Source organism: Melozone crissalis, unplaced genomic scaffold, assembly GCF_028551555.1.
Source record: "Melozone crissalis strain CALT ecotype California unplaced genomic scaffold, PUWL_Pcris_2 ptg000231l_1, whole genome shotgun sequence".
In the NCBI taxonomy this organism is placed as follows: Eukaryota; Metazoa; Chordata; class Aves; order Passeriformes; family Passerellidae; genus Melozone; species Melozone crissalis.
In genome coordinates this window covers 557,323-581,981 of record NW_026535993.1, presented here as the reverse complement: position 1 = coordinate 581,981, position 24,659 = coordinate 557,323, and the positions used below count along the sequence as shown (strand labels likewise).

General features: G+C 51.7%; 3 protein-coding genes across 3 annotated transcripts; 1 reads left to right on the top strand and 2 right to left on the bottom strand.

Annotated features, from left to right (window-relative positions):
• Positions 1-883: 883 nt before the first annotated feature.
• Positions 884-1,612, top strand: LOC128949376 (olfactory receptor 14J1-like; the record flags this gene model as incomplete). The annotated part of the gene is made up of 2 exons (XM_054294239.1): positions 884-1,348; positions 1,607-1,612. Coding segments are annotated over 2 exons (471 nt in total), but the record flags the coding sequence as incomplete, so codon positions are not given.
• Positions 1,613-6,357: 4,745 nt separating this feature from the next.
• On the bottom strand, positions 6,358-7,298 carry LOC128949435 (olfactory receptor 49-like). Its single transcript, XM_054294296.1, is given in 2 exon segments — positions 6,358-7,052; positions 7,055-7,298. Coding segments are annotated over 2 exon segments (939 nt in total).
• Positions 7,299-21,896: 14,598 nt separating this feature from the next.
• LOC128949375 (olfactory receptor 14J1-like) lies at positions 21,897-24,372 on the bottom strand (the record flags this gene model as incomplete). The annotated part of the gene is made up of 2 exons (XM_054294238.1): positions 21,897-21,971; positions 23,638-24,372. Coding segments are annotated over 2 exons (810 nt in total), but the record flags the coding sequence as incomplete, so codon positions are not given.
• Between the last annotated feature and the right edge of the window lie 287 nt (positions 24,373-24,659).

Here is a 24,659-nt window from a genome sequence, read left to right as displayed (position 1 = left end):
AGGGACAAGGCTTGGATAGAGAGAAACAGCTCCCCCGTAGGCACAGCTCCAGGCTGCAGAGAGCCAGAAAAACCCTTGGTATCCCATCTTGTCCAGCTGCACAGGGAGAGGGTAAAGGGCTTAGAGAAATTTACTTTTAAACTGGAGTCTTTAAAAACTCGACTTAATTTTTCAAGCTTGATCACCCTGAACTACAGGTAGGTGGAATGTGCAAAGGGCACCTGTGTGGGGACCAGCAGGTCTGACTGCAGTGGGGCAGAGGGAGCCCTGTTTTCCCTGTGGCCTTCCACGGGGTTCAGGCTGAGAGCAGTGGTTAAGATGAATCAGTAACTCAGAAGCATAAACCCAAGATCAAGAATAAAATATTGACAGAAGCTTCCCCACAGGAAGAGAAATAGTTTTGAGGGAATTTCTAAAATAACCCCATAGGATTGTTTCCAAGAGCTTGGTCTCCGGTTGTCAATATCTTGTTTCAACAGTCCACCATGCCCAGAGTGAAGGAATGTCCAACAGCAGCTCCATCAGGCACTTCCTCCTGCTGGCATTGGCAGACACGCGGCAGCTGCAGCTCCTGCACTTCTGCCTCTTGCTGGGCATCTCCCTGGCTGCCCTCCTGGGCAACGGCCTCATCATCAGCGCCGTAGCCTGTGGCCACCACCTGCACACGCCCATGTTCTTCTTCCTGCTCAGTCTGGCCCTCAGCGACCTGGGCTCCATCTGCACCACTGTCCCCAAAGCCATGCACAATTCCCTCTGGGACACCAGAGACATCTCCTACTCAGGATGTGCTGCTCAGCTATTTATGCTTGTCTTCTTGATTGGAACAGAGTTTTCTCTCCTGACCATCATGTGCTATGACCGTTATGTGTCCATCTGCAAACCCCTGCACTACGGGACCCTCCTGGGCAGCAGAGCTTGTGCCCACATGGCAGCAGCTGCCTGGGCCAGTGCCTTTCTCAATGCCCTGTTGCACACAGCCAATACGTTTTCACTGCCCCTGTGCCATGGCAATGCCCTGGGCCAGTTCTTCTGTGAGGTGCCCCAGATCCTCAAGCTCTCCTGCTCACACTCACATTACCTCAGGGAACTTGGACTTATTGTGGTTAGTGCTTTTCTGTTGTTTGGCTGTTTTGTGTTCATTGTTTTCTCCTATGTGCAGATTTTGAGGGCTGTGCTGAGGATCCCCTCTGAGCAGGGACGGCACAAAGCCTTTTCCACCTGCCTCCCTCACCTGGCCGTGGTCTCCCTGTTCCTCAGCACTGGCTTTTTTGCCTACCTGAAGCCCCCCTCCATCTCTTCCCGATCCCTGGATCTGGCAGTGTCAGTTCTGTACTCAGTGGTGACTCCAGCCCTGAGCCCCCTAATCTACAGCCTGAGGAACCAGGAGCTCAAGGCTGCAGTCTGGACACTGATGACTGGATGGTTTCAGAAGCATTATATTGCTGGCCAGTTTCTGCAAATCACTTGTAAAAAAGTCATCTTTGATAGTTCTTTTTTTTTTTGGTTGAGGCATTTTTTTTACTTTTGTTTTAGTCTATTAATCTTGTCCACAAAATAATTGTTGATGCCACTTCTGATTTTTGGTTTCTCTCCATCATTGCTGTAGCCCTAGACAGTGTCAATAAGGAGCTGTGCTCTCAGTGGCTTTAAATGATCTCCCAGCAGTTTTCCTTGGAAATCCCTCTTTTCTTCCTTTCTCTGTACCTGCAGCAGCAATGTCTGGAGCAGAGCTGGGGGCAGGTAAGGGGCAGTACCGCAGCTCTGCTCCTGCTGGCCACACCATTCCTGATCCAGGCCAGGAGCCATTGGCCTTCTTGCCCACCTGGGCACACTGCTGGCTCATGTCCAGCCTGCTGTCCATCAGTGCCCCAGGTCCCTTTCTGGCTTGCTGCTGTCCAGCTGTTAGCGTTCAAAAACACATAAGCACGGAGCAATTATATGCGGTGCTTTTTATTAAGAGCTCTGGGAATCGGGGTATATTCAACCCAAATCTGACTCCGACCATACATCCGAAATGATCATGTTTTATACTCTATCGTTACATAACTTTCATGTTAATTATTAAACTTATATTGTTCTATTGTATACATAAATTTAGCCCCTCTCTGAATTTCCAACATAGTTTCTCACTATTCTTCTTATGGTTATATAATAATTACATTTAATTACTAAACAATCATCACATCTAACAATTATATAATTTATCATACTGCTTACGCAGGTGCAGTTGATCTGGGAAAGCACAAAGCCTAACATTTTAGATTCTATCTTTAACTTTTTCCAGGTTTCCACTATCACAGCCACTCTGTCCCCAGCCTGTAGCGCTGCAGGGGTTGTTGTGGCCAAAGTGCAGGACCCGGCACTTGGTCTTGTTCAACCTCATCTTGTTGGAGTTGGGCCCTGGATCCAGCCTGTCCAGGTCCCTCTGCAGAGCCCTCCTACCCTCCAGCAGATCCACACTCACACCCAGCTTGGTGTCATCTGCAAATTTGCTGATGCTGGACTCAGTCCCCTCATGCAGATCATCAGTGCAGATATTGAAATCCACACTGGCTGGCTCTGATCCCTCGGCCATCCTGTGGGTGCCCTGGGATGGCACTCAAGGTGATCTGTTCCATAACCTTGCCGGGCACTCAGGTCAGGCTGACAGACCTGGAGTTGCCCAGCTCCTCCTTCCAGCCCTTCTTGGGGATGGGCTCACATTGGCACCCCAAGTCCTCTGGGACCTCCCTGCTGAGCCAGGACAGGTGGTAAATGATGGGTAACAATATCCCCCCAACAAGGAATGGAGGTTTCCTTACCCCTCCTTTTGCCATTAATGTATTTATAAAATCATTTTTATTAACCTTCACAGAAGTGGCCACGTTAAGTCCTAATTGAGCTTTCACCTCTCCAGTTTTCTTTCTGCATTACTAGGAACATCCTCAAACATTTCTTGAGTTGCCTGCCTGTCCTGCATTTGGCTACATAATGATTTTGTCATTTAAGGGGTATAATTTAATTTGCTCCCTACCCAGCCAGACCACTCATTTTCCTTGGCATATCACTTTTGGGATGCTTCTGTTCCTTCAAAATTTCTTTCTTGAAAGGTGTCCATCCTTCCTGGACACGTTTGTTTTTAAGGGCTGCTATGTTTTTAAGGGCTGATTTTAAAAATCAGTACCTGAGGTCGTACTCCCCAAACCAGTCCTGAATAGGCCAAAGTCTGCTCTCTGTAACTCCAACGTACAAGATTCTTTGATGCCCCTCCTTTCTCAGAATGTTTAAAAAATCAATAAATTCATGGTCACTGTGCCCCAAACAGCGTCTGACAACCACATCTCCCACCAGCCCTTCTCTGTTTGTTACCAGCAAGAGACAGAGCTGTCCTTGGCAGTGGGAATTGCAGGAAACCTCCCCAAAGAGCACCTTGGAAGGTTCAGCCTGGTACTGAGAAGAAAGCAAAGTCCCTCGCAGGGCAGCATGTTGGTGCTGGAGGTGTGGCAGCGTGAGGCTGGGCCATGGCCGGGCTCTGTGTGCCAGGAGCCGGCAGCACTGGGTGCAGGGAGCCCAGAGTGGGCACAGCAACACTGGGTGAGAAATGCTGGGGCACAGCGAGATGGGCGAGTGCAGCCGGCCAGGGCAGAGGAGCAGCACGCCCAGGGGGCACAGCCTGCAGGACAGATGGCCAAGGGCTGGGCAGGGCTGGCAGGGCCACAGGCACCCAGGCCTTTGTGCCCTGGCCTTGGGCAGCGCCTCTGGAGGCCCCACAGGAGGAACTTTCCTGGCAGGGGCTGCACTTTGCTTCTCCCTCAGCCTCCCTGCAGAGGCTGGCAGAGGCTGCAGGTTGATGCCATTTGTCCTTGCTGCCCCTCACATCCCCCTGGCCCACCAAGAGCCCCGAGGCAGCCGTGAGGAACAGGCCCTGCTGGCCCAGGCTGGGCTCAGGGCTTGGCCTTTCTGCTTCCTGCAGCCAAGCCAGGCCTTGCTCAGCATTGCAGTTCCCTGCTCACAGCCTTGGGCTCCCTGCAATCCTGCCCTCAAGGATGTGCTCTCACCAGGCCCTGGGCAGCCTTGGGCACTCCCTGCCCTCACTGGGGCCCAGCCATGCTCCAAGGCACTTGCAGTTTTGCTGCTGACTCCTTCAGCAGCTTCTCCATCCTTCTCTGCGTGCCTGAGGCTCCTGGACCCAGCCCCAAATCCAGCGTGGGGCTGATTAAAATACAGAAAGCGCTCAGGAGCTCTTTGTCTCCCTTCCATTGTCTTTGAGTCTCCAGGGCTTGTAGAGTGATTGGAGTCAGTTTGGAGTTATCTTCAGGAGGAAGATGTCAAAATGCACCTCATGATTTTTGGTTTTTTAATCACATCAGAATTTTTTTATTTTTTAGTTATGAGAAGAGGGGATAGAAGCATTCCCTAGGTGATCTGGATGCTGAATGTCTCCTTAGGAGGTCTGGGCATGGAGAAGAATGAGCCCCTTGCAGGCTGAGCCTGTTTGGACAATCGGCTCCTCTCCCCCAGTCTCACCATGTCTGACAACGCCCACCTGGGACTGACATCCCAAAAAAAAGAAAAATTTAAGCATTTTTCCTTATAAATAAAATTCATTAATAACAAAATTATAGTTATATTATTTTTATTTAGGATAGTCTTAGACAATATTTTTATTACCTAATTTGTATATTTATATTAAAATTTGATACATTTCTAGCAACCAAGAAAATTATTCATCATTGGTTCCAAGTAACACAATTCCCTTCATGAATTAATTAATTAATTACTATTGGCTATTTATTTCTTTCTCTTTACGTTAATTAGGTATATTTGTAGTCTTTTTGTCATCTTTTTTATCATCTTTTTCTCAGACAGGGTTGGGGGGGCAGTGCACTTCGAGGTTCCCGGAGACATTTCTTCTGGGGCACATTTGGGGCAGTTTTGGGTCTGGGGAGGGAATTCAGAGAGAACTTGAGGGTCTGGAGGATACTTGGGGAAGCCGGGTGGGCACTTGGAGGGGCACTCAGGGATTCTGAGCGACAGTTCAGGGTCCGGGGCAGCACTTGGGGGTCCAGGGGGACCCTTGGAGGTCACGGAGGGGAATTTGGGGCCCTTCAGGATCCGGGCGGGCCCTTAGGGGCCTCGAACGGGGCTGTCTGGGGTGCGGGGGGTGATGGGAGTTGTAAGCGCGGGTATCATACGGTTTAACGGGGCCGCGGAGCATCACGGGAGTTCTGGGCGCAGCTGCAATGGCTCTCGGTGTGGCACAGGGCATGAGAGGAGATGAAGTCCCGGCTGGAATGGCGCTGGTCGTGCACCGCGGAGCATGATGGGAGCTGTAGTCCTGGAAGCGGTTGGAACGAAATGTTTGGGAGTCCGGGACGGCTCTTGGGGGACACCGTTGTGTCCGAGCCCCGACTTGAGATCTTCTGGTGGAACGTAAACGGCACGGGAGCCCTTGGGAGAAGCTCGGAGAGCTCCAACCAGGCTCTTTAGGGCGCGGGTTGCGGCCGGAGTTTTAGGCGCGGGACTGTGTTCTGAGGGGCTCTGGGGCCGCGGGGGACGAGAGGAGATGAATTCCCAGAAGTGGCTGTACCGGCCATCTGTGGGGGTGGGAGCACTCAGGGGTTCGGGGGTGCTTATGGGAGTCCCGAATGGGCGCTGAGGGGGCACTGTGGGATCCTGGAGGTTCTGTGGAGCGCGGGGCATGACGGGCGTTGTTGTTTTGGCTGCAATTGGGCTCAATCGGCCCGCGGGGCATGATGGGCGTTGTAGGCAAAACCAGAAAATACGGCGCCTACCCTAGGCACCCCTCTCGAGGCCCCGGCCTCTGGCGCTGAATGGCTGCAGGCTGTGATGGGCGGGAGCCTCGGCAAATGGGAGGCGGTGGAGGCGGGAGCAGCCAATGCACCCTCTCCTGTCCCTCCCAGTACAGACCAGTCCCTCCCAATACACCTGAGTTCCTTCCCGGTCCCTTTCCAATTCCCCCCAGTCTTCCCCACCTGCTCTCAGTGACTTTGCGATTCCAAACCTAGACACTGGGGCTGCTGGCTGTCCCAGGGAAGGAGCTGGACAAGATGTCCTTCGCCCAGGAGCTGTAATTTGGATTGTCACTTGCTGCTGTTCTTCTGAACTCTTCTCTGTTACGCAGATTGGCCCTTAATGAGCTGGTGGCTCTCCAGTAAATGGTCCTGGGAGCAGCCAGGGCAGAGAATGAACTGAGTTTCTCCTCTTGCCATTGTCGGTGCCATGTCTGGGTGTGCAGATGAGTCTCTTATCTCTTGACCTGAGGCAGCCCTGTTTGGAGGCTGCACTCACAGGCACTGCTATTGTGTAACCGCTGACACCAGATTCTTGGGATGGCTTTCCAGAAATGCACCATGGTTAGGGGAAAAGCTTTGTTCTTGCCCTTGCAATGGATTTGCTCAGGGCCAGGATCACAGGTTTGTTCCGAAGGCTGTAGATGAATGGGTTTAAGAATGGGTACAGGACTGTATTCAGCAGAGCTACAATTCTGTTGGTGCTCAAGGAAACAGATTCTGCAGGACGTGTGTAGAGAGCAATGCAGCTCCCGTAGGCAACGGATAAGGTGATGAGATGGGAAGAACACGCAGTCAAAGCTTTCTTCCTCCCAGAGGCTGCTGGAAGATGCAGAACACAGAAAAGGATGCAGATGTAAAATGCCAGAGTCAAACACAAGGAACCCAGCACAACACAGGATATGAAGACAGAGTCTATTTTCCAGAGCAGGCTGGTGTCAGAGCAGGACAGTTTGAACAAGGGGGAGTTGTCACAAAAGAAATGGGGGATCTTGGAGCCACAGAAGGACAGCTCAGAGAGGAAGAGCAGCCGGTAGCTCAGCAGGGCAAAGCTGAGGATCCAAGCAGCAACAACCAGGCAGACACAGAGCTGAGGCTTCGTGATGGCAGCATAGAGCAAAGGTTGGCAGATGGCAACATAGCGGTCAAAGGACATGACAACGAGCAGCATGAACTCTGTGCAGCCCATAGCAAAATAGAAATAGTTTTGGGCAAAGCAGCTGCTTAGTGAGAGAGTGTTCTGACCAGAACTCAGCATCACAGTTTGATGCTTGTGGAGGATGTAAACCAGATTTCCAGGAAGGCCAGGTTGCTGATGAAAAAGTACATGGGGGTTTGCAGGTGGTGATCCACACACACGAGGAAAATGATGGTTGCATTCCCCATCACTGTTGTCAGGTACATGAGCAGAAGGACCAGAGAGAAAAATACCTGCAGCCTTGGATCCAGCTCTGGAAAACCCTCTAGGATGAACTCAGTAACTGCTGTTTCATTTTCTGGTCCCATGCTGAATTCCAGCTCATCCTGCTGAGACAGGAACATGGCAGAAACAAGTGGGAAAATTTCACAGTCTGGACAAACATTTCTATCCTTCCTTCTCTGCTTTTTTCTTTTCCTGCAGTCTTGCTATAGAGCACAGAGATCGTGCTCCAAACAATTCTCACACCCTGATTGTTCTGTTTACCATTTCAGGTAGAGACGCCAGGGGTTTATTGTGTTCTTTCTACCTTTTCCAAACACTCCCCAAAAAGTTCTTTCACCAGAACAGAGGATTCTAAAGAGTTCTTGGCTATTTCTCCCCTTTCGTGGGAAATTCCCAGCTCACTCAGACCTACTGCAAAATCTGTCACACCCATGTGCCAAACACCTCTCATCTACAGCGCAAACACTAAACTGTGAAATTACATCCAATCTGTACATTGAAGTTCCTTGTTTCTACTTTTCAGTACTTGCCTTTGGACAGGAGTCCCTGAGGATCTGTTGATTCCAAAATAAGCAATCCCAAGTATCTCTTTTGCAACCCTCTGCTTTCTTCCACAGCTTTTCCCTCTCTGGCTCGTCAGGAAAGGAGTGGGGAGGGCAGAATAGGGACCAATTATAACTTGGTTTTTGAGTGCTCCAAATGAGGACTGGAATTTATTATGGATCCACACAGAGTGTCACAACCTGAGCTGTCTCCTGTCTGCACCAAAATGCACCTGTTCCCATGCAGTCCTTCATTGCCATTGATAGCAAATAACCCAAGTGCAGAGTGAGAGATTTGTAAATTTTGCTTTGTGTGCCAGATGGGAGCACCCAGCCTCCAAATGTTCTCTTGTCTCTACTGGTTACAGAGGGAGCCTCAAGACAACAAATTCTCCTGGGTGCCTGCAGGGAATAGATTAAACTCACTTTTCAAGTCTCAAATGCCGGATTAATTAAGTAATTAAGTTACTCTGTTTTGAAACCAAAATGCACAGCTAAGGAAAGATACATGAGAAAAATATATGCAATAAAGACTGTATTTTCTAATAAAGTCTAAAATAAAGCTATGTCTAAGAAAAACGTATTTTCCCTTTCAGGTTTTTTGGTTTGCTTTTAGACATGAAGAGCAGAGCAGGTGACTTTGAAAATAGGATTATTTAAAATGCCGGGGAGAAGAGGAGAGGGAGGGTCTGAAGCAGTGAAACAAAGCTCTGTTGATGACAACCAGAGCACCGAAGTCACTGGACCCCTGGGTGGCCCAAGGACTCTCCCATCTCATTGTCCACACAGAGCAGAGCAGAGACTGGTCTGAGACAGGCCATCAACTTGAAACCAAGTGACTGAGCTCAGTCAAGAGCCCTCAAAATGAACCAGCTCCAAAATGAACAAAAATTAGTCACCTTCGAAATTAACTGTGGGACTGAAATGTTTGGGAGCTCTCCAGGTGGGGCCTCGGGGCAGCCCTCGGGATGAGCAGATCCTGCTGTGCCCGGGCCGATTCTTGTGCATAAATGCAGCGAACACCAGCCTGGCTGGAAGCTCTGATGCTTCAGAGCTCCTGTAGCGCGGGTATCATACGGTTTAACGGGGCCACGGAGCATCACGGGAGTTCTGGGCGCAGCTGCAATGGCTCTTGGTGGGGCGCGGGGCATGACGGGAGATGAAGTCCCGGCTGGAATAACGCTGGACTTGCGCCGCGGAGCATGATGGGAGCTGTAGTCCCGAGAGTGGCTCGAACACAATGTTTGGGGGTCCGGGAAGACGCTTGGAGGACACTTTTGCGTCCAAGCCGCGACTTGAGGTCCTCGGTGGAACTTAAATGGTTCGAGAGCCCTTAGGGGGAGCTAGGGGAGCTCTAACCAGGTTCTTAAGAGCGCGGGGCACGGCAGGAGTTTTAGGCACGGGACTGTGTTCTGAGGGGCTCTGGGGCCGCCGGGGATGGGAGGGGATGAATTCCCAAAAGTGGCTGTACCGGGCATCTGTGGGGTTGGGATCACTCAAGGGTCCAGGGACGCTTTTGGGGGGTCCCAAATGGGCGCTGAGGGGGCACTGCGGCATCCTGGAAGGTGTGGGGGACACTTATGGAACAGATGGGGGCGGATCCCGGTGTTCCGTGGAGCGTCGGGCATGACGGGAGTTGTTATTCCGGCTCTAATTGGGCTCAATCGGGCCGTGGGGCATGATGGGAGTTGTAGACAAAAAGGAAAGGCGCCAATCTAGGCACCACCCCCAAAACCGGGTCCCTTGTGCTGATTGGCTGTGGTCAGTGATTTGCGAGAGCCTCGGCAAATGGGATGTGGTGGAGGCGGGAACAGCCCATTCACCCTCTTCCAGCCCCTCCCGGTACTGCCCAGTCCCTCCCAATACACCTGAGTTTATTCCCACTCCCTTCCAGTTCACCTCAATTTCATCCAGAGGATGCCACAGTGTCCCCAGTCTTCCCCGCAATGTCCCCAGTGTCCCTAGTTTGCCCCAGTATCACTCCCAGTATGTCCCAGTGTACCCCCACAGTCAATCCCAGTCCACCCAGATTCCCCCTCAGTATTCCTCGTATTCCCAGGTTGTCCCACTCCTCCTCAGTATCACTCCCAGTATGTCCCAGTGTCTCCCACAGCCTTCCCAGTGTTCCCCAGTATGTCCCAGTCCTCCCCAGTGTTTCCAAGGACAGTTTAATTTCTCTCGGTGGCCGTGGCAGCCAAACCCAGCAGTTGGGTCAGTGCAGCGCCCATTGCCACAGCCCCTTGCAGTGGCCCAGTGCAGCTTGGGCTGATGATCCACCCTCACAGCTGGCCCAGGGCAGCTCTGCAGTGGCTTTGGTGGCACCTGGGGCTGGCACACACCTGAGCAGTGTGTCTGTTTGCACTGGGGAAACTCAGGAGTTTCAGATTGCTTCAAAAAATCCCCCAAAAGGGAAAACCCCTCTTAGGCTGAGTGCAGCCAGCTCTGCAAGCATAGCAGGTCCCAGGGGAGTGAGGACAGACAGGATGGGGCTGGGCAATGTGGAGCAAGGTTGTCCACACTGGGTCAGAGCTCCAGGCACAGCTTCTGTGAGCAGGCCAGAGCTGCTGAGGAGAGACCCTGGGTCAATATCAATCACAGAATGCTGCAATCACCTCTGATGTAAAGAGAAATAAAATAAAATACATCCTTTAAAATAGGAATGCGTATTTTTTACAAGTTCTTTGAAATCTTTCTCCATAAGTGGACTAGGAAAAGTTTAATGATTCTCACAGGGCTTTTGTGTTGTTTACATCAGACTCAGACTCAGTCCCTGAGAGAGTGTCTTCAAAAAACTTCTCAAGAACTCAAATTTAAATTTAGACTCCAAATTTTCTTAAAGTTTTAATGGGTCCCACTAAGGGACATGACTGAGAAGGTGTCCCTAGATTCCAGTTAGAGCAGAACACTGGAGGCAGTGATGACAGCTGGGGACAAACAAGGCCAAGTTGTCTCTGGTGCTCAGCAAAGCTGGATGTGTTTGAGGAATGCAAAGGGCCAAGGCCTGAGCCCCAGCCCCTGGCCAGGCAGATGCTGTCCCTCCCTCCTTGCTCAGGGCTCTTGCCGGGATGGGCACTGGCATGTGGGGATGTGCAATGGCAAGGGCAGGAGCATGGGGCGGCCCCTGCCAGGCTGCTGAGCAGGGACAAGGAGGCAATGAGGCCCCAGGCCTGCAAGGGTCACTTGTCTCCTGCTCCTGCCTCAGGCCCAGGCCCAGCAGCCATGGCCAAAGTGCTGCCCAAGTTGGCTCTGGCAGGGCTGTCTTGCAGCTGCTGCACATGCCTGTGCCCTGTGCAGCCCAGGCTGTGCTACGGTGTCCCTGCCCTGCGCCTCTGTCCCTGCAGGCTGTCGGCATCCCCCGGCTGCCCCACCTGGCTGGCCCCTTCCTTTGCTGACAGCTCTGCCTCCTGCCTGCCTCTGTCTGCCCACACAAAGCCTGGGGCTGATACCAAAAGGGTTCATTCCACTTTTACCCTGCCTGGGAACTTTCAGCACAGGAACAAGACATGCAGGGGCCGCTTTCACAGCAAGGATGGTTGGAAGAAAAGAAGAAGACATCTGGCTCAAGGGTGCAGGGATAGAGAAAACAAGGAGGGAATCTGGGATCTTGAGGTGGGTTTTATGGAAGTGGGTAAATTCTAAGTGGCATTTACTAACTGTTTATAGGCAACACAGTGGTAGAATTACATGTCCAAGTAAGATTAGGATTTATCCCTCACTAGAGCTCAGTCCTGAATATATGACACTCTCTGAAATAGCAAATGAGTGTTCAGGACCCTTTTTCTGATATTTCAGAGAGTTGGTGACAGTGGTTCCTCACAGAACCAAGGAGTCAGCTGTGATACTGTGCAAACTCATGGAACAAAGGGTCCATTGTGACACAGCAGAACCCCATGGAACCAAAATCCATTTGGGCACATTGGGGCCACATTGGACCAATGGTCCATTGTGATACTGCGGATCCAAGGAGACCATTGTGACCCTGAGAAACCTCATGGAACCAAGGGGCCATTGTGACACAGCAAGGCCTGGTGGAACCATGGGTCCATTGTGGCACTGCAGAACCTCACGGAACCATAGTGACCGTGTTCTACTGCGGGACATCATGAAACAAAGGGTCCATGGTGACACTGCAGAACCAAAGAGACTGCTGCTGGCAGTGTGAGAGCTCATGGAACCAGAAGTCCATTGGGACACAGCAAGGCCTGATGGAATCAAGGGTCCCTTTTTAAACTGTGTGGCCTCATGGAACCATGAGCCGTTGTGACACAGAGTGGCCACACAGAGCCAAGGGGCAATTGTGACACTGCGGATCCAAGGAGACCATTGGGACTGAGGAACCTCATGGAACCAAGAGTCCATTGTTCCACTGTGGGGCCCTGTGGAACCAAGGGGAGCACAGTGACATTGCGGGGCCTTATGGAACAATGGAGACTGTTCTGACACTTTGGGACTCAGTGGAACCAAGGGGCCATTAGAGCATGGCAGGGCCTGGTGGAATTAAGGGCACTGCAGTGAACACTGTGGGTGTCCATGGGATGAAGTGTCCATTCTGACACTGCGGAACCAAGATACCATTGTGACACTCTGGGGCATCATGGTACCAAAGGTCCATTGTGACACAGCAGGGCCACATGGAACCATGGAGGCCATTTTTACACTTGGAGGCCTTGTGGAACCAAAGGGCCATTGTGGCACTTCAGAGCCTTATGGAGCCAAGGGGACCATAGTGACACTCTGGGGCTCCATGAAACCAAAGGTCTGTTGTGACACTGCAAGGCCTTGTGGGATCATGGAGACCATTGTGACACTAGAAGGCCTCATGCAAGCAAGGAACCATTGTGACACTCTGGAGTCTTGGCAGACCAAGGGGAAGTTGTCACACTGTGTGGCACCATGGAACCAAGGAGGCCATTGTGACACTGCAGGGCCCCATGGAACTAAGGATCCATGAACATTGCAGGACCCCATGGAACCAACGGTCCATTGGGACATTGTGGGGCCTCATGGAATCCTGGAGGCCATTCTGACAATTTGATGCCTCATTGAAACAAGGGGCTCTGCAGGGCCTCATGGGTCCAGGAGACCCCTGTGACACTGCAAGTCTTCATGGAAACAAGGGTCCATTGTGACACTGTGGCACCAAGGAGACCCCTGTGACACTGCCAGGCCTCATGGAAGCCAGGGACGATTGTGACACTGGAGCCCCATGGTAACAAGAGGCCAGTGTGACACATCTGGGCCTGATGGAACACAGGATCCAATATGACACCACCACTGGGACACTGCAGGGCCTCATGGAACAAGGGAACAGGGAACTGGTCTGGTTGGCTTGGTCTGACTGGTCCAACTGCCCTTGGCATGTTGAAGGTCTCTTCTCTTGTACCCCTGAAACCCTGGGGCTCTGGGCTTTCCTTCAATTGGAAAAGAACTGCCCTTCTCATTCAAGCATCCATGGCCAAAAAAGGATTCCATCTCCAAAATTCCCAATATCCAGGGATTGTTCCCAGACAAAATCTGCCATTGCCAGCAAGTCTGGCTGACCTGGTCTTCCTGAAATTTCGGTCTCACCTGCCTTCAAACACTGAGGCTCCACCCTTTCCTTCCTATGGAAAAGAACTATGTTTTTGCAAGTGCTCATGGCTAAAATTGGGATTCCACCTGCAAAAGTCCTATATCCATTGATTGCTTCTACACAAAAGCTGCCTGTCCAGCCAGGTCTGACTGGCCTTGGCCTCCTGAGGGCTGGCTCTCACCTGTCTTCCAAGCACAGGGGCTCCATTCTTTCCTTTCTGTGGAAAAGAACTGGCCTTCTCCTCCAGGGAGAAATGGCTGAAATTGGGATTCCACATTCAAAATTTCCAATATCCAAGAGCTCCTCCAAGACAAAGCTGCCAGGACAGACAGACAGGCCTGGCCTTGGCCTCTGGTGACTGCAGTTCATCAGCTCCTGAAACACTGGGGCTGTGTGGTTTCCTTCCTGTGGGGATCATGGTGACACTGTGGGGCCTCGTGGTACCAAGGCCATCACTGTGGCTCTGCTGGGCCGTATGGTCCCAAGGGGCCAGTGTGAAGCAGCAGGGCTTTGTGGAACCAGGAGGCCATTGCTGCATTTCAGGGCCTCGTGGAACCAAAGGGCCGTTGTGATCCTGCAGGGCACCGTGGATCCATGGAGAGCATTGTGGAATTGCAAGGCCCCATGGAATCATGGAGACCATTGTGACACTGTGGGGCCCCACGGAACCAAAGGGCCACTGTGACCCTGCACGGTCTCATGGAAGCACGGGGCCACACTGCAGAAGCAAGGAGAACATTGTGACACTGCAGGGCCTCATGGAACCAAGGGGAGATGGAACAGGTTTGGCTGGTTTGGCCTCCAAGGGGCCACTGAAAAGGTCCAGCTGATCTTAGAATGCTGAGGGCTGCCTCTCATCAGCCCCTGGAGAACTGGGACTCTGTGCTTTCCTTAATGTGGAAAAGAACCATCTGTCTTCCCAGGTTCTCACAGTCAAAACTGATGCTCCCTCTGAAAAATTCCCTATATGCAAGGGAATCCATGACAAAAGCTGCCAGGACAGAGAGCTCTGGCTGGCCTTGGCCTCTGTTGGTCACCTCTCATCTCAAGAAAGGCCTGAGGAAAGTATTTGAACAGGTTTGACTACAGGTTTGAACATCAATGGGTCTCTCATCCTCTAAAAAACTCAGCTGCTCTTCTGATCATATGTGTCTTTTGTTTCCTCAGTGTGTCTTATGCATGAAATATTATTTTCAGGTTCATAATATTATTCTTTTCACTCTACCAGTGTTATCTGACACAAAACACCTCCTCTAAATATGGATCCTGGTCACTGTACAAGCAAACACAAGAAAGAATCCAGCAGGAATGATTTGTCCCTGCTCTCATCTGTCCCATCTCCTCTGGAGCTGGAGGTGCAGCCCCAGCACTTGGCAGGGCTCAAGGGCTCCCAAGCTCAGCTCCCACCTGTGGGATCTCAGTCTCTCAGAACTGGGGTGCAGGGTGAACAAGACCCCCCCTGGGGGGCTCGGGAGTCCTGGAATGTTGCCAGAAATGTCTGGTGGCTGGACTTTGATCCCACATGGGAGATGACATCAGTATGAGGACGGGAGGATTTCACTGGGGTGAATGGTGAAGGGACAAGTTAATTGGAGTGTGAGATACAGGGTTTAAGATCCCTGTACAGGGGGGTCTAGAGAGGCAAGATGGAAGGATTGGGGCGTGCCCTTCTCCTTCTTCTTCTTCCTCTAAGCCTCCATCTTCTGTGGTGATGTTGGCACTCCGGGATTGGACCTTACTAGGGGAACACTGGTTAATATGGGTAGAGGGTATTGGAGAAAAATGATAAATATTGTATACGTAACTCCGGGTATAAAGATAGACGACCGCCCCAGGGGCTCTCAGTGTGTGCCCATGGCTGACTGCTGAGCAGAACTCTGTCAGGCCAAGAGAAAATCTTTTAGATAAGCAATTAATAAACACCGAGACCAAGAACAAATCTGAAGCTTCCTCTCGTCCTTTCGAACCCGGGGGCCCAAGGCCATCTTTGGGCTTTTCCCAGACCATCTAAACAGCACAGAAATCCAACACCCACCCAGAGAACTTGCAGACCCTGGGCTGCTCTTCTTGGCCCCTGCACGCTCAGCCAGGCTGAGATGGACACTGATGGTTTCTGGGGCGGGCTCTCTGAGCCCAGCCCAGCTCCCTGCAAGCTCTGCCAGCTGCCCTGAGCTCTGGGCAGCACCAAGGGTCTCTCCCCAGCCCAGCCCAGCCGGCTCTGGCCCCACAGCTCTGCTCAGGCCAGGCTGCTCTGGGCACTGCCCCACGGCCTCAGCCCCTGGCAAGGGCACAGCAGCAGCTGCAGCTGCCACAGGACTCAGCCCCACCATGGGGGAACGTGCCTGGCCAAGGGATAGGAGGCTCCCTGGGTGCCCTGCTCTCCTCTGCAGGAGATGCTGAGAGCTCTGCAGCCCCTGCTGCCATCCCATCTGCCCAGGGCAGCACAAGAGCCCCGGCCTTGGGGCCCTCAAGAGCTGCTCCTGCTCCAGGCCCAGGGCCCATCCCAGAGCTGGGGCAGCCACAAAGCCGTGTCCATTTCTGTTCATTCCTGCTCTGATCAAGATGGATCCTCAGCACCTTGGAGATTGGTGATGAATTTTACTTTTCCAGAGGCCTCTTCTTTGTTGAGCTCTTCAGTTCAGAAATTCAGTGACAAAGGCTCATAAACATTTGTTAAAACACCCAAACAAGACAAGCCCATGGGAATAATTCAGATCTTCAGTTCTTCTGTGATTAATTAGACAGATTTCAGAAGTGTATTCAAACTGAATCTACTATATCAAAAAACAATGAATAGAGAATTGTTTTGTCCTTTTAGGTTCCTTTTCCTGTTTTTAGATTGCTATCTGCAATCCCCAGTTGATATTGATCCCCAGCACCTCCTCATGCAGTCTGAACAGATATGAAAATCAAGACCCTTCATGGCTGACAATCAATCACACTTTGTCCCTACCCCCTCCCCACCATTTTAACCATCCAACCCCTGGCACTGAGAGCAGCTGAGGAATGGAGTCACATCCAGGGGTGTCCCCAGGGCTCAGGATTTGGGCTAGGTCAGTGAAATCTCTTTATTGCTGATCTGGATGAGGCCATTGAGGGCACCCTCAGTCAGTTCCTAGGTGAGCCCAAGCTGGGTGGCAGTGTGGCTGTGCTGGAGGGCAGGAAGCTCTGCAGAGGGATCTGGCCAGGCTGGAGCCATGGGCCCAGGACAATGGGATGAGGTTCCCCAAGGCCAAGGGCCACGTCCTGCCCTGGGCTCACAACCACCCCAAATCCCTGGCTGTGCCCTGCCCCTGATCCCCACAGCCCGTCCTGTTTCCTTCATCCCTGCATTGCCAGGGACTCACTGCTCTGGGGATGGAGGGAGGTGCAGGTGCCACCACTGGAGTGGGAGCCAGAACTCACCAGGTTTGTGTCCTTTGGGGGTCAGGAACTGGTGGGACTCAGAGGCACAGGAAGTTTCTCTTCATGGCCAAGTGACCGTGGTTGAACAGGATATAACTGAATAACAACCACGCTCTTCCCTGAGCCATGTGCATAGTCCCAGCAGCGTCTGACATGTCCACCATCCACAAGTGATTTCCATACTAAAATTAAGAAAAATATGGTTCTGTGATAGATGTAAATAGAATTAAATTTTTGTATCAGGATGCTCATCCTGAAGTGGGGATAAAATGGCCTGAACAATTCCTAATTTGCAAAGCTGTCAGTAGTGGATGGAGGAGGGGCTCAGGCTGCTTTTGGTGTTGAGGAAATGCTGAAACCAGCCTGACTCATTTCATCTCCTCCTGTCCTGGCTGATCTCCCCTCTTTCCCCTTCCACCCATTGGCTTTTGTCTCCCCCCAGGCCCCCCGGTGAAGAGCCTGGCTCTGTGTTCTCCATCCCCTCCTGGCTGGCACTGCCAGGCTTGGATGAGGAGCCCCTCAGCCTTCCCTGCTCTGGGCTGGACAAGCCCAGCTCCCTCAGCCTCTGCTCACAGCCCAAGGGCTCCAGCCCCACCTTGGAGGCCCGTCCCAGGCCCTGCTCCAGCTGCCAGACATCTTTCCTGCCCTGGGGACCCCAAACCAGGCCCCAGTGACCTGGATAATCCATGTCCTTGATGTGCTGGTCACACAGCCCAGTCCCCTGTCTCTGTGTCAGGTTTTGGAGTTGATCTTTAGGAACATCCTTGTGGGAGGCTGCAGCTCCAGGTGAACCAGAGGGATACCAGGGACAGAGACCCTGCTGGGCATGAACAGCTTTGGACTTCCGGGGGAAAACTGTGAGGGCGGGCTGGGGCAGAGTGACCAACCCAGTGACCTCACAGAGCCCTCCTGTGATGTCACAGCCTTCTCTGTGATGTCATAGTTTATTCTCTGATATCGCTACATTGGTCCTTGATGCCACAACCCACTCTGTGAAGTCACACAGCTACCCCCCCCATGATGTCACAGCCTACTCTCTGATGTCACAACCCATTTTCTGATGTCACACAGCTGGCCTCTGATGTCACAGCCAACTCTGTGATGCCATAGTCTGCTATGTGATGTCAGTCCTCTGCTCTGTGATGTCACACCTGGCTCTGTGATGTCACAGAGACAGTCTATGGTGCCGTGGTTGCTCAATGACCTCACATAACCCACTCTGTGATGTCATAACCCACTCTGTGATGTCATAGCCCACTCTGTGACCTCATGTTACCAGATGATAAATTGTCTACACCAGGTGAGCACTCACAATGCTGGTTGTCTAAAACCCCAGGCCTTTGGAAACCACACAATGCCCATTGTGTGAGAAGGGGAACTGAAATTCACCAGCCTCAGTGTCCTGCCATCTCAGCCAGGCCCACTGGAACATTGGGGTCCATGAGCACCAGGGACCACCAGAGAGACCCCCAGGACAGGAGAATGCATGGGTAAAGGGGAGGGGAAATATGTTAATGACTTTGGGGAAATGATTATCAGATGTGTGTTTAGTCCAGGACGATCCATGAATATGTGTGCAAAATACAGAATATAAACAGAAACCTTCCAGCACTCAGCATGCACGGCTTTGGGAGGAGCTCTCCCCCTGTGCATCTGGCCAAATAAAGAATGCTGCTTCTTAATGCTACATTGGGATTATGGATTTTTCTATTTTACTGAATTTTTGGTAACAGTCCCACTCCCAAGGAAAGCTCAGTCTCCTGCTGGTCACAAACAGAGAAGGGCTGGTGGGAGATGTGGTGGTTGGAGGCTGCCTGGGGCACAGTGGCCATGAAATAACAGAGTTTTCAACATCCTGTGAAAGAAGGAGTGGCATCAACAAAATGTCTACACTGGAATGAGAGAGGGCAGACCTTGGCCTGCTTGGGATGCAGATTTGGAGAGTACTCAGTCAGGTACTGATTTTTAAAGAGAAAACAGCCTAAACAAAGGTGTCCAGGAAAGATGGACACACTTAAAGAATCTAATTATTAAGGGGAAGGAGCAGCCTGTCCCTCTGTGCCAAACGATGAGCAAGCGAGGAAAATGACTGTCCTGGCTGGGCATGGAGCTTTTGTGGGAACTCAGTGGAAAAAAGAGGGGGCATCACCTTTGGAAAGAATGTCTGGAAACTCAGGTGTGTTTTAGAATGTTGTTAGGCCAAGCAGAAAGAAAAGTGGAAATGTGAAACGTCAATTAGGGGTTAACCTGAACACTTTGGTGAAAAATATTCAAAAATATTAGTGTAAATAAATTAATAGCGAAAGGAAGTGTAAGGAGAACCTCTATTCATTGTTGGATGCAGTGGGGAATAGAGTAACTAAAGACAAGGGAAAGGCTGGGGTACTTGAACCCCTTCTTAGCCTCAATTTTCAACAATAAGTGAAGTTATGCACAGGACAAGTGCACCCTGAGCTGCTGGAAGGGCACAGGGAGCAGAACAGCCCCCCTGTAATCCAGGAGGAAGCAGCTGGGGACCTGCTGAGCCACTCAGATGCTCACAGGTGTCTCTGGGAGCAGATGGGATCCATCCCAGAGGGATGAGGGAGCTGGTGGATGAGCTCCCCAAGCTGCTCTCCATCATTTACCATCAGTGCTGGCTCAGCAGGGAGGTCCCAGAGGACTGGAGGTGCCAATGTGAGCCCATCCCCAAGAAGGGCTGGAAGGAGGAGCTGGGCAACTCCAGGCCTGTCAGCCTGAGCTGGGTGCCCGGCAAGGTTATGGAACAGATCACCTTGAGTGCCATCACAGGGCACCCACAGGATGGCTGAGGGATCAGAGCCAGCCAGTGTGGATTTCAATATCTGCACTGATGATCTGCATGAGAGGACTGAGTCCAGCATCCGCAAATTTGCAGATGACACCAAGCTGAGTGTGAGTGCGGCTCTGCTGGAGGGTAGGAGGGCTCTGCAGAGAGACCTGGACAGGCTGGATCCAGGGCCCAAATCCAACAAGGTGAGGTTGAACAAGACCAAGTGCCGGGTCCTGCACTTTGGCCACAACAACCCCTGCAGTGCTACAGGTTGGGGACAGAGTGGCTGGACAGCAGCCAGGCAGAAAGGGACCTGGGGGCACTGATGGACAGCAGGCTGGACATGAGGCAGCAGTGTGCCCAGGTGGGCAAGAAGGCCAATGGCTCCTGGCCTGGATCAGGAATGGTGTGGCCAGCAGGAGCAGGGCAGTGATTCTTGCCCTGCACTCAGCACTGGTGAGGCCACACCTCGAGTGCTGTGTCCAGTTCTGGGCCCCAATTTAGGAAGGCCATGGAGGGGCTGGAGCATGTCCAGAGAAGGGCAACAAGGCTGGGGAGGAACAGAAATTTATTGAGGAATGGTTGAGGGAGCTGGTGTTGTTTATCCTGGAGAAGAGGAGGCTCAGGGGAGACCTCATCACTCTCTGCAACTCCCTGACAGGAAGGTGCAGCCAGGGGGGTCAGGCTCTTCTCCCAGGGAACAGTGACAGGACAAGAGGACACAGCATTAAGATGCACCATGGGACATTTCAGCTGGACATTCGGAATAGGTTCTTCACAGAAAGGGTGATTTGGTATTGGAAGAGGCTGCCCAGGGAGGTGGTGGAGTCACTGTCCCTGGAGGCATTTAAGCAAAGACTGGATGTGGCACTCGGTGCCATGGTCTGGGTGACAAGGTGGTGTTGGGTCACAGGGTGGAGTTGCTGATCTCCAAGGCCTTTTTCAGCCTGGTTAATTCTGTGATTCTGTGATGATTGTGACACTGCAGGGCCTTGTGGAACTAAGAGGATCACAGTGACACTGTGTACTGAAGGCACCACAGAACCAAGGCCCCAGTGTGGCACTGTGGGGCTGAATGGAAGCAAGGAGTGCAGTGTGACACTCTGGGTCCTCGTGGAACCATGGAGGCCACTGTGACACTGCAGGGCGTTGTTGAACTGAGGGGCCATTGTGACACTATGGAACCAAGGAGAGCCTTGTGAGACCCTTGGGCCCGATGGAACCAAGGGGCCATTGTGACACTGCAGGGACTGGTGGAACTAAGGTGTGGTGAGTTCAGTGCTGGCTCAATGTCAGTGCACCCACTAGAATATAGTCATTCATTTTCTGCTGCGAGATAGGATTAGGAGGAAGGCAAAACAGGCTTAGACTTTAAAAGGGCCTAAAGAAAACTTTATTAATATTAACTAAAAGGAAAAATAGTAACTATCAGAATAAAACTTTTAGAACCCTTCTCCTCTCTCCTACAACCTTTTCTTTCCCACTAACAACATACAGAAACAATTCAGTCAATTTATCAGCTCTAGAATAGCCTTTCTTCAGTTCACTTAGGGAGAGGAATCCCTCTTGTCATTTTATGGAGACTTTTCCACAAGAAAACAGTTCTCTCGTGGGTTTTAATTTTCATGAACAGCAGCTGCCCTGGAATCTGCAATTGTGAAGTCCCTCCCACTTTTTTCACAGCCTTCCCAAAGCTGTGTTTGTGAGCTGTGTCAAGTTATGAGGTATTAATTTTACGTATGAGCTGTTCAAGAGCAAAGGTTCTTTATCTGTCTCTGCCATCATCTTCATCAGTGGGAACAGAGGTATTCTTCTTTCCCTGTGAGCAAACGGTCTTCATCAATCCTCTCTCCTTCTGTTCAAACTTCTCATGGGATCACAGCTACTTCAGCATTTGCTTGCTTTAGCAGAAATGCCTTTGTTCATATCTACAATCTGAACACTTCATGCCCACATACTTTCAATGAGTTACAAGGAAAAAAGAGTCTGATGAATCAATTATATTTTCTCCATAGCCTTACAAGAGGATTTCATCCCAGGACTGAGGCATCTCCTCAACCCTCCCATCTGGGACTTGACTTCATCTAACTGACCTTCATGTCTCATGTTGTTCTCTATGTGTCTTCAGTCTGTCCTTTTCTCTCACCCGAGGCAGGACTGAATGTCTGTAAGCCTTATCTATGCACTGAAAGAGTTAATATCTCACCTGGGGCCTGCAGATGCTCATTTGATTCCTGCCATGTGGCAGCTGAAACAATCGCGGTGATGGATTTTTCAGGCTGCCCTGGGGGCTGTGTCAGGATCAGCCCCATGGCCGGTCTCTGGCCCCTGCTGCGTTCAATTCCAGGCACAGGGCCACTCTCTGTGTGGCCTACAAGGCCGCCTCTGGTCTCAGCCACATGATCTCGTGCAGGTCCACACTGGGGGGAAATGGCTGAGATCTCAGCTGGAACACGCCACAGGCTGATGGCCTCCCCTGCCCCTGCCTGGCAGCAGCTGGTGCCCGGCTCTGCTGGGACAGGGCTGGGCAGGGTCCCTGAGAAGGGCCCTGGCCCCACGGCAGTGCCCATCCAGCCTGGCCCAGTGAGACGGGAGCCAGGCCGGCCTTGTTACCTGCTCCCAGGCTGGAAAGAAAAGAGAGCTTTTGCTGGGGTTTGTTAATTTTTAACATGTGTGTTCATAGAGGTGTGTTCAGCTTTCTAGTGGTGTAAAAACGTGTCAGTCTTCAAAACCAGTCACTGATTGGTGCTTTCAGGCACAGAGGAAGCTCTCAGCAGCTCTTCTCAGAATAATCATTTCTATGGGTGGCTTCTTCCCTCCTCACCAAATGTCAATTAATGCTAAACTAGCTTATAAGAGAACTATTGTGACACTCTGGTGTCCCATGGAAACAAGGGTCCCTCGTGACACTGCAGGATCTTGTGTGAGCCGGGGTCCATTGTGACACTGCACCACCAGGGAATCCATTGGGGCACTCTGGGGCCTCATGGGACCAAGGGACCACTGGGACACTGTGTGGCCTTGTGGAACCATGAAGGCCGTTGCGACACTGCAGGACCTTGTAGAATGATGGGGCCATTGTGACACTGCAGGGCCCCGTGGAACCAAGGGGCCAGTGTTGCTCTGCAGGGACTCATAGAATGAAGGAAACATGTTTGACACCGTGGTGCCCCTTGAGACCAAGGGACCATTGTGACACTGTGGAACCAAGGAGAGCATTGCTGCACTGTGAGACCTCATGGAATCAAGCATCCATTGTGTCACTGTGGGAAACAAGAATCCAAGGGACTTTGTGACACCAAGGCGTGCCATAGAACAAAGGGGCCGTGGTGAACCTGTATGGACTCATGGAATCATGGAGTCATGTAATGGCGTCACCATTATGGCACTCTAGGGCCTCATGGAACTGTTGTGACCAAGTTGGCTGCAAGTGCTGTACTGCTGGACGGCAGGAGGGAGGGCGCTGCAGAGGGACCTGGACAGGCTGGATCCAGGGCCCAAATCCAACAAGGTGAGGTTGAACAAGACCGAGTCCCAGGTCCTGCACTTTGGCCACAACAACCCCTGCAGTGCTACAGGCTGGGGACAGAGTGGCTGGACAGCGGCCAGGCAGAAAGGGACCGGGGGCACTGATGGACAGCAGGCTGGACATGAGGCAGCAGTGTGCCCAGGTGGGCAAGAAGGCCAATGGCTCCTGGCCTGGATCAGGAATGGTGTGGCCAGCAGGAACAGAGCTGCTGTGCTGCCCCTAACCTGCCCCTACTCTGCACATAGACATTGCTGCAGCTGCTCCAGAGAAGGGGAAAAAAGGGGGATCTCCTGTGAAAAGTTTGCTGGGAGATCCTTTAGTTCATTGAAACCCACTGAGAGCACAGCTCTTTATTGACACACTTTGGGGCCACAGCAATGGTGGAGAGAAACAAAAAACATGAAGTGCAATAAACAATGGTCCTATTGTGTGGACAAGATTAATGGAATGAAACAAAAGTAAAAAAACCCCACAACCAAAAAAATAATAACTATTAAAAATTACTTTTATTATAAGTGATTTGCAGAAACTAGCAAGCAGTTCAATGTTTCTGAAACCATCCAGTCATCAGTGTCCACACTGCAGCCTTGAGCTCCTGGTTCCTCAGGCTGTAGATGAGGGGGTTCAGGGTTGGAGGCACCACTGAGTACAGAACTGACAAGGCCAGATCCAGGGATGGGGAGGAGATGGAGGGGGGCTTCAGGTAGGCAAAAAAGCCAGTGCTGAGGAACAGGGAGACCACAGCCAGGTGAGGGAGGCAGGTGGAAAAGGCTTTGTGCCGCCCCTGCTCAGAAGGGATCCTCAGCACAGCCCTGAAGATCTGCACATAGGAGAAAACAATGAACACAAAACAGCCAAAAGCTAAAAAAATGGAAAACACAAGAAGCCCAAGTTCCCTGAGGTAGGATTTGGAGCAGGAGAGCTTGAGGATCTGTGGGATTTCACAGAAGAACTGGCCCAGGACATTGCCATGGCACAGGGGCAGGGAAAATGTATTGGCTGTTTGCAGCAGAGCAGTTAGAAAGGCACTGGCCCAGGCAGCTGCTGCCATGTGGGCACAAGCTCTGCTGCCCAGGAGGGTCCCGTAGTGCAGGGGTTTGCAGATGGACACATAGCGGTCATAGCACATGACGGTCAGGAGGGAAAACTCTGCTGAGATGAAGAACAGAAAGAAAAAGAGCTGTGCAGCACATCCTGAGTAGGAGATGTCTCTGGTGTCCCAGAGGGAATTGTGCATGGCTTTGGGGACAGTGGTGCAGATGGAGCCCAGGTCACTGAGGGCCAGGTTGAGCAGGAAGAAGAACATGGGCGTGTGCAGGTGGTGGCCGCAGGCTACGGCGCTGATGATGAGGCCGTTGCCCAGGAGGGCAGCCAGGGAGATGCCCAGCAAGAGGCAGAAGTGCAGGAGCTGCAGCTGTGGCGTGTCTGCCAATGCCAGCAGGAGGAAGTGCCTGATGGCGCTGCTGTTGGACATTTGCTGTGGCTACAGATGGGGATCTCTTCATGGACAAAAGGACAGTGAAGGGTTAGAGGAGATATTTGTAACCAAAATCAAAGCCATTTTCTATACACCCTCCTCTGTAACACACATGAATTATTTTAATT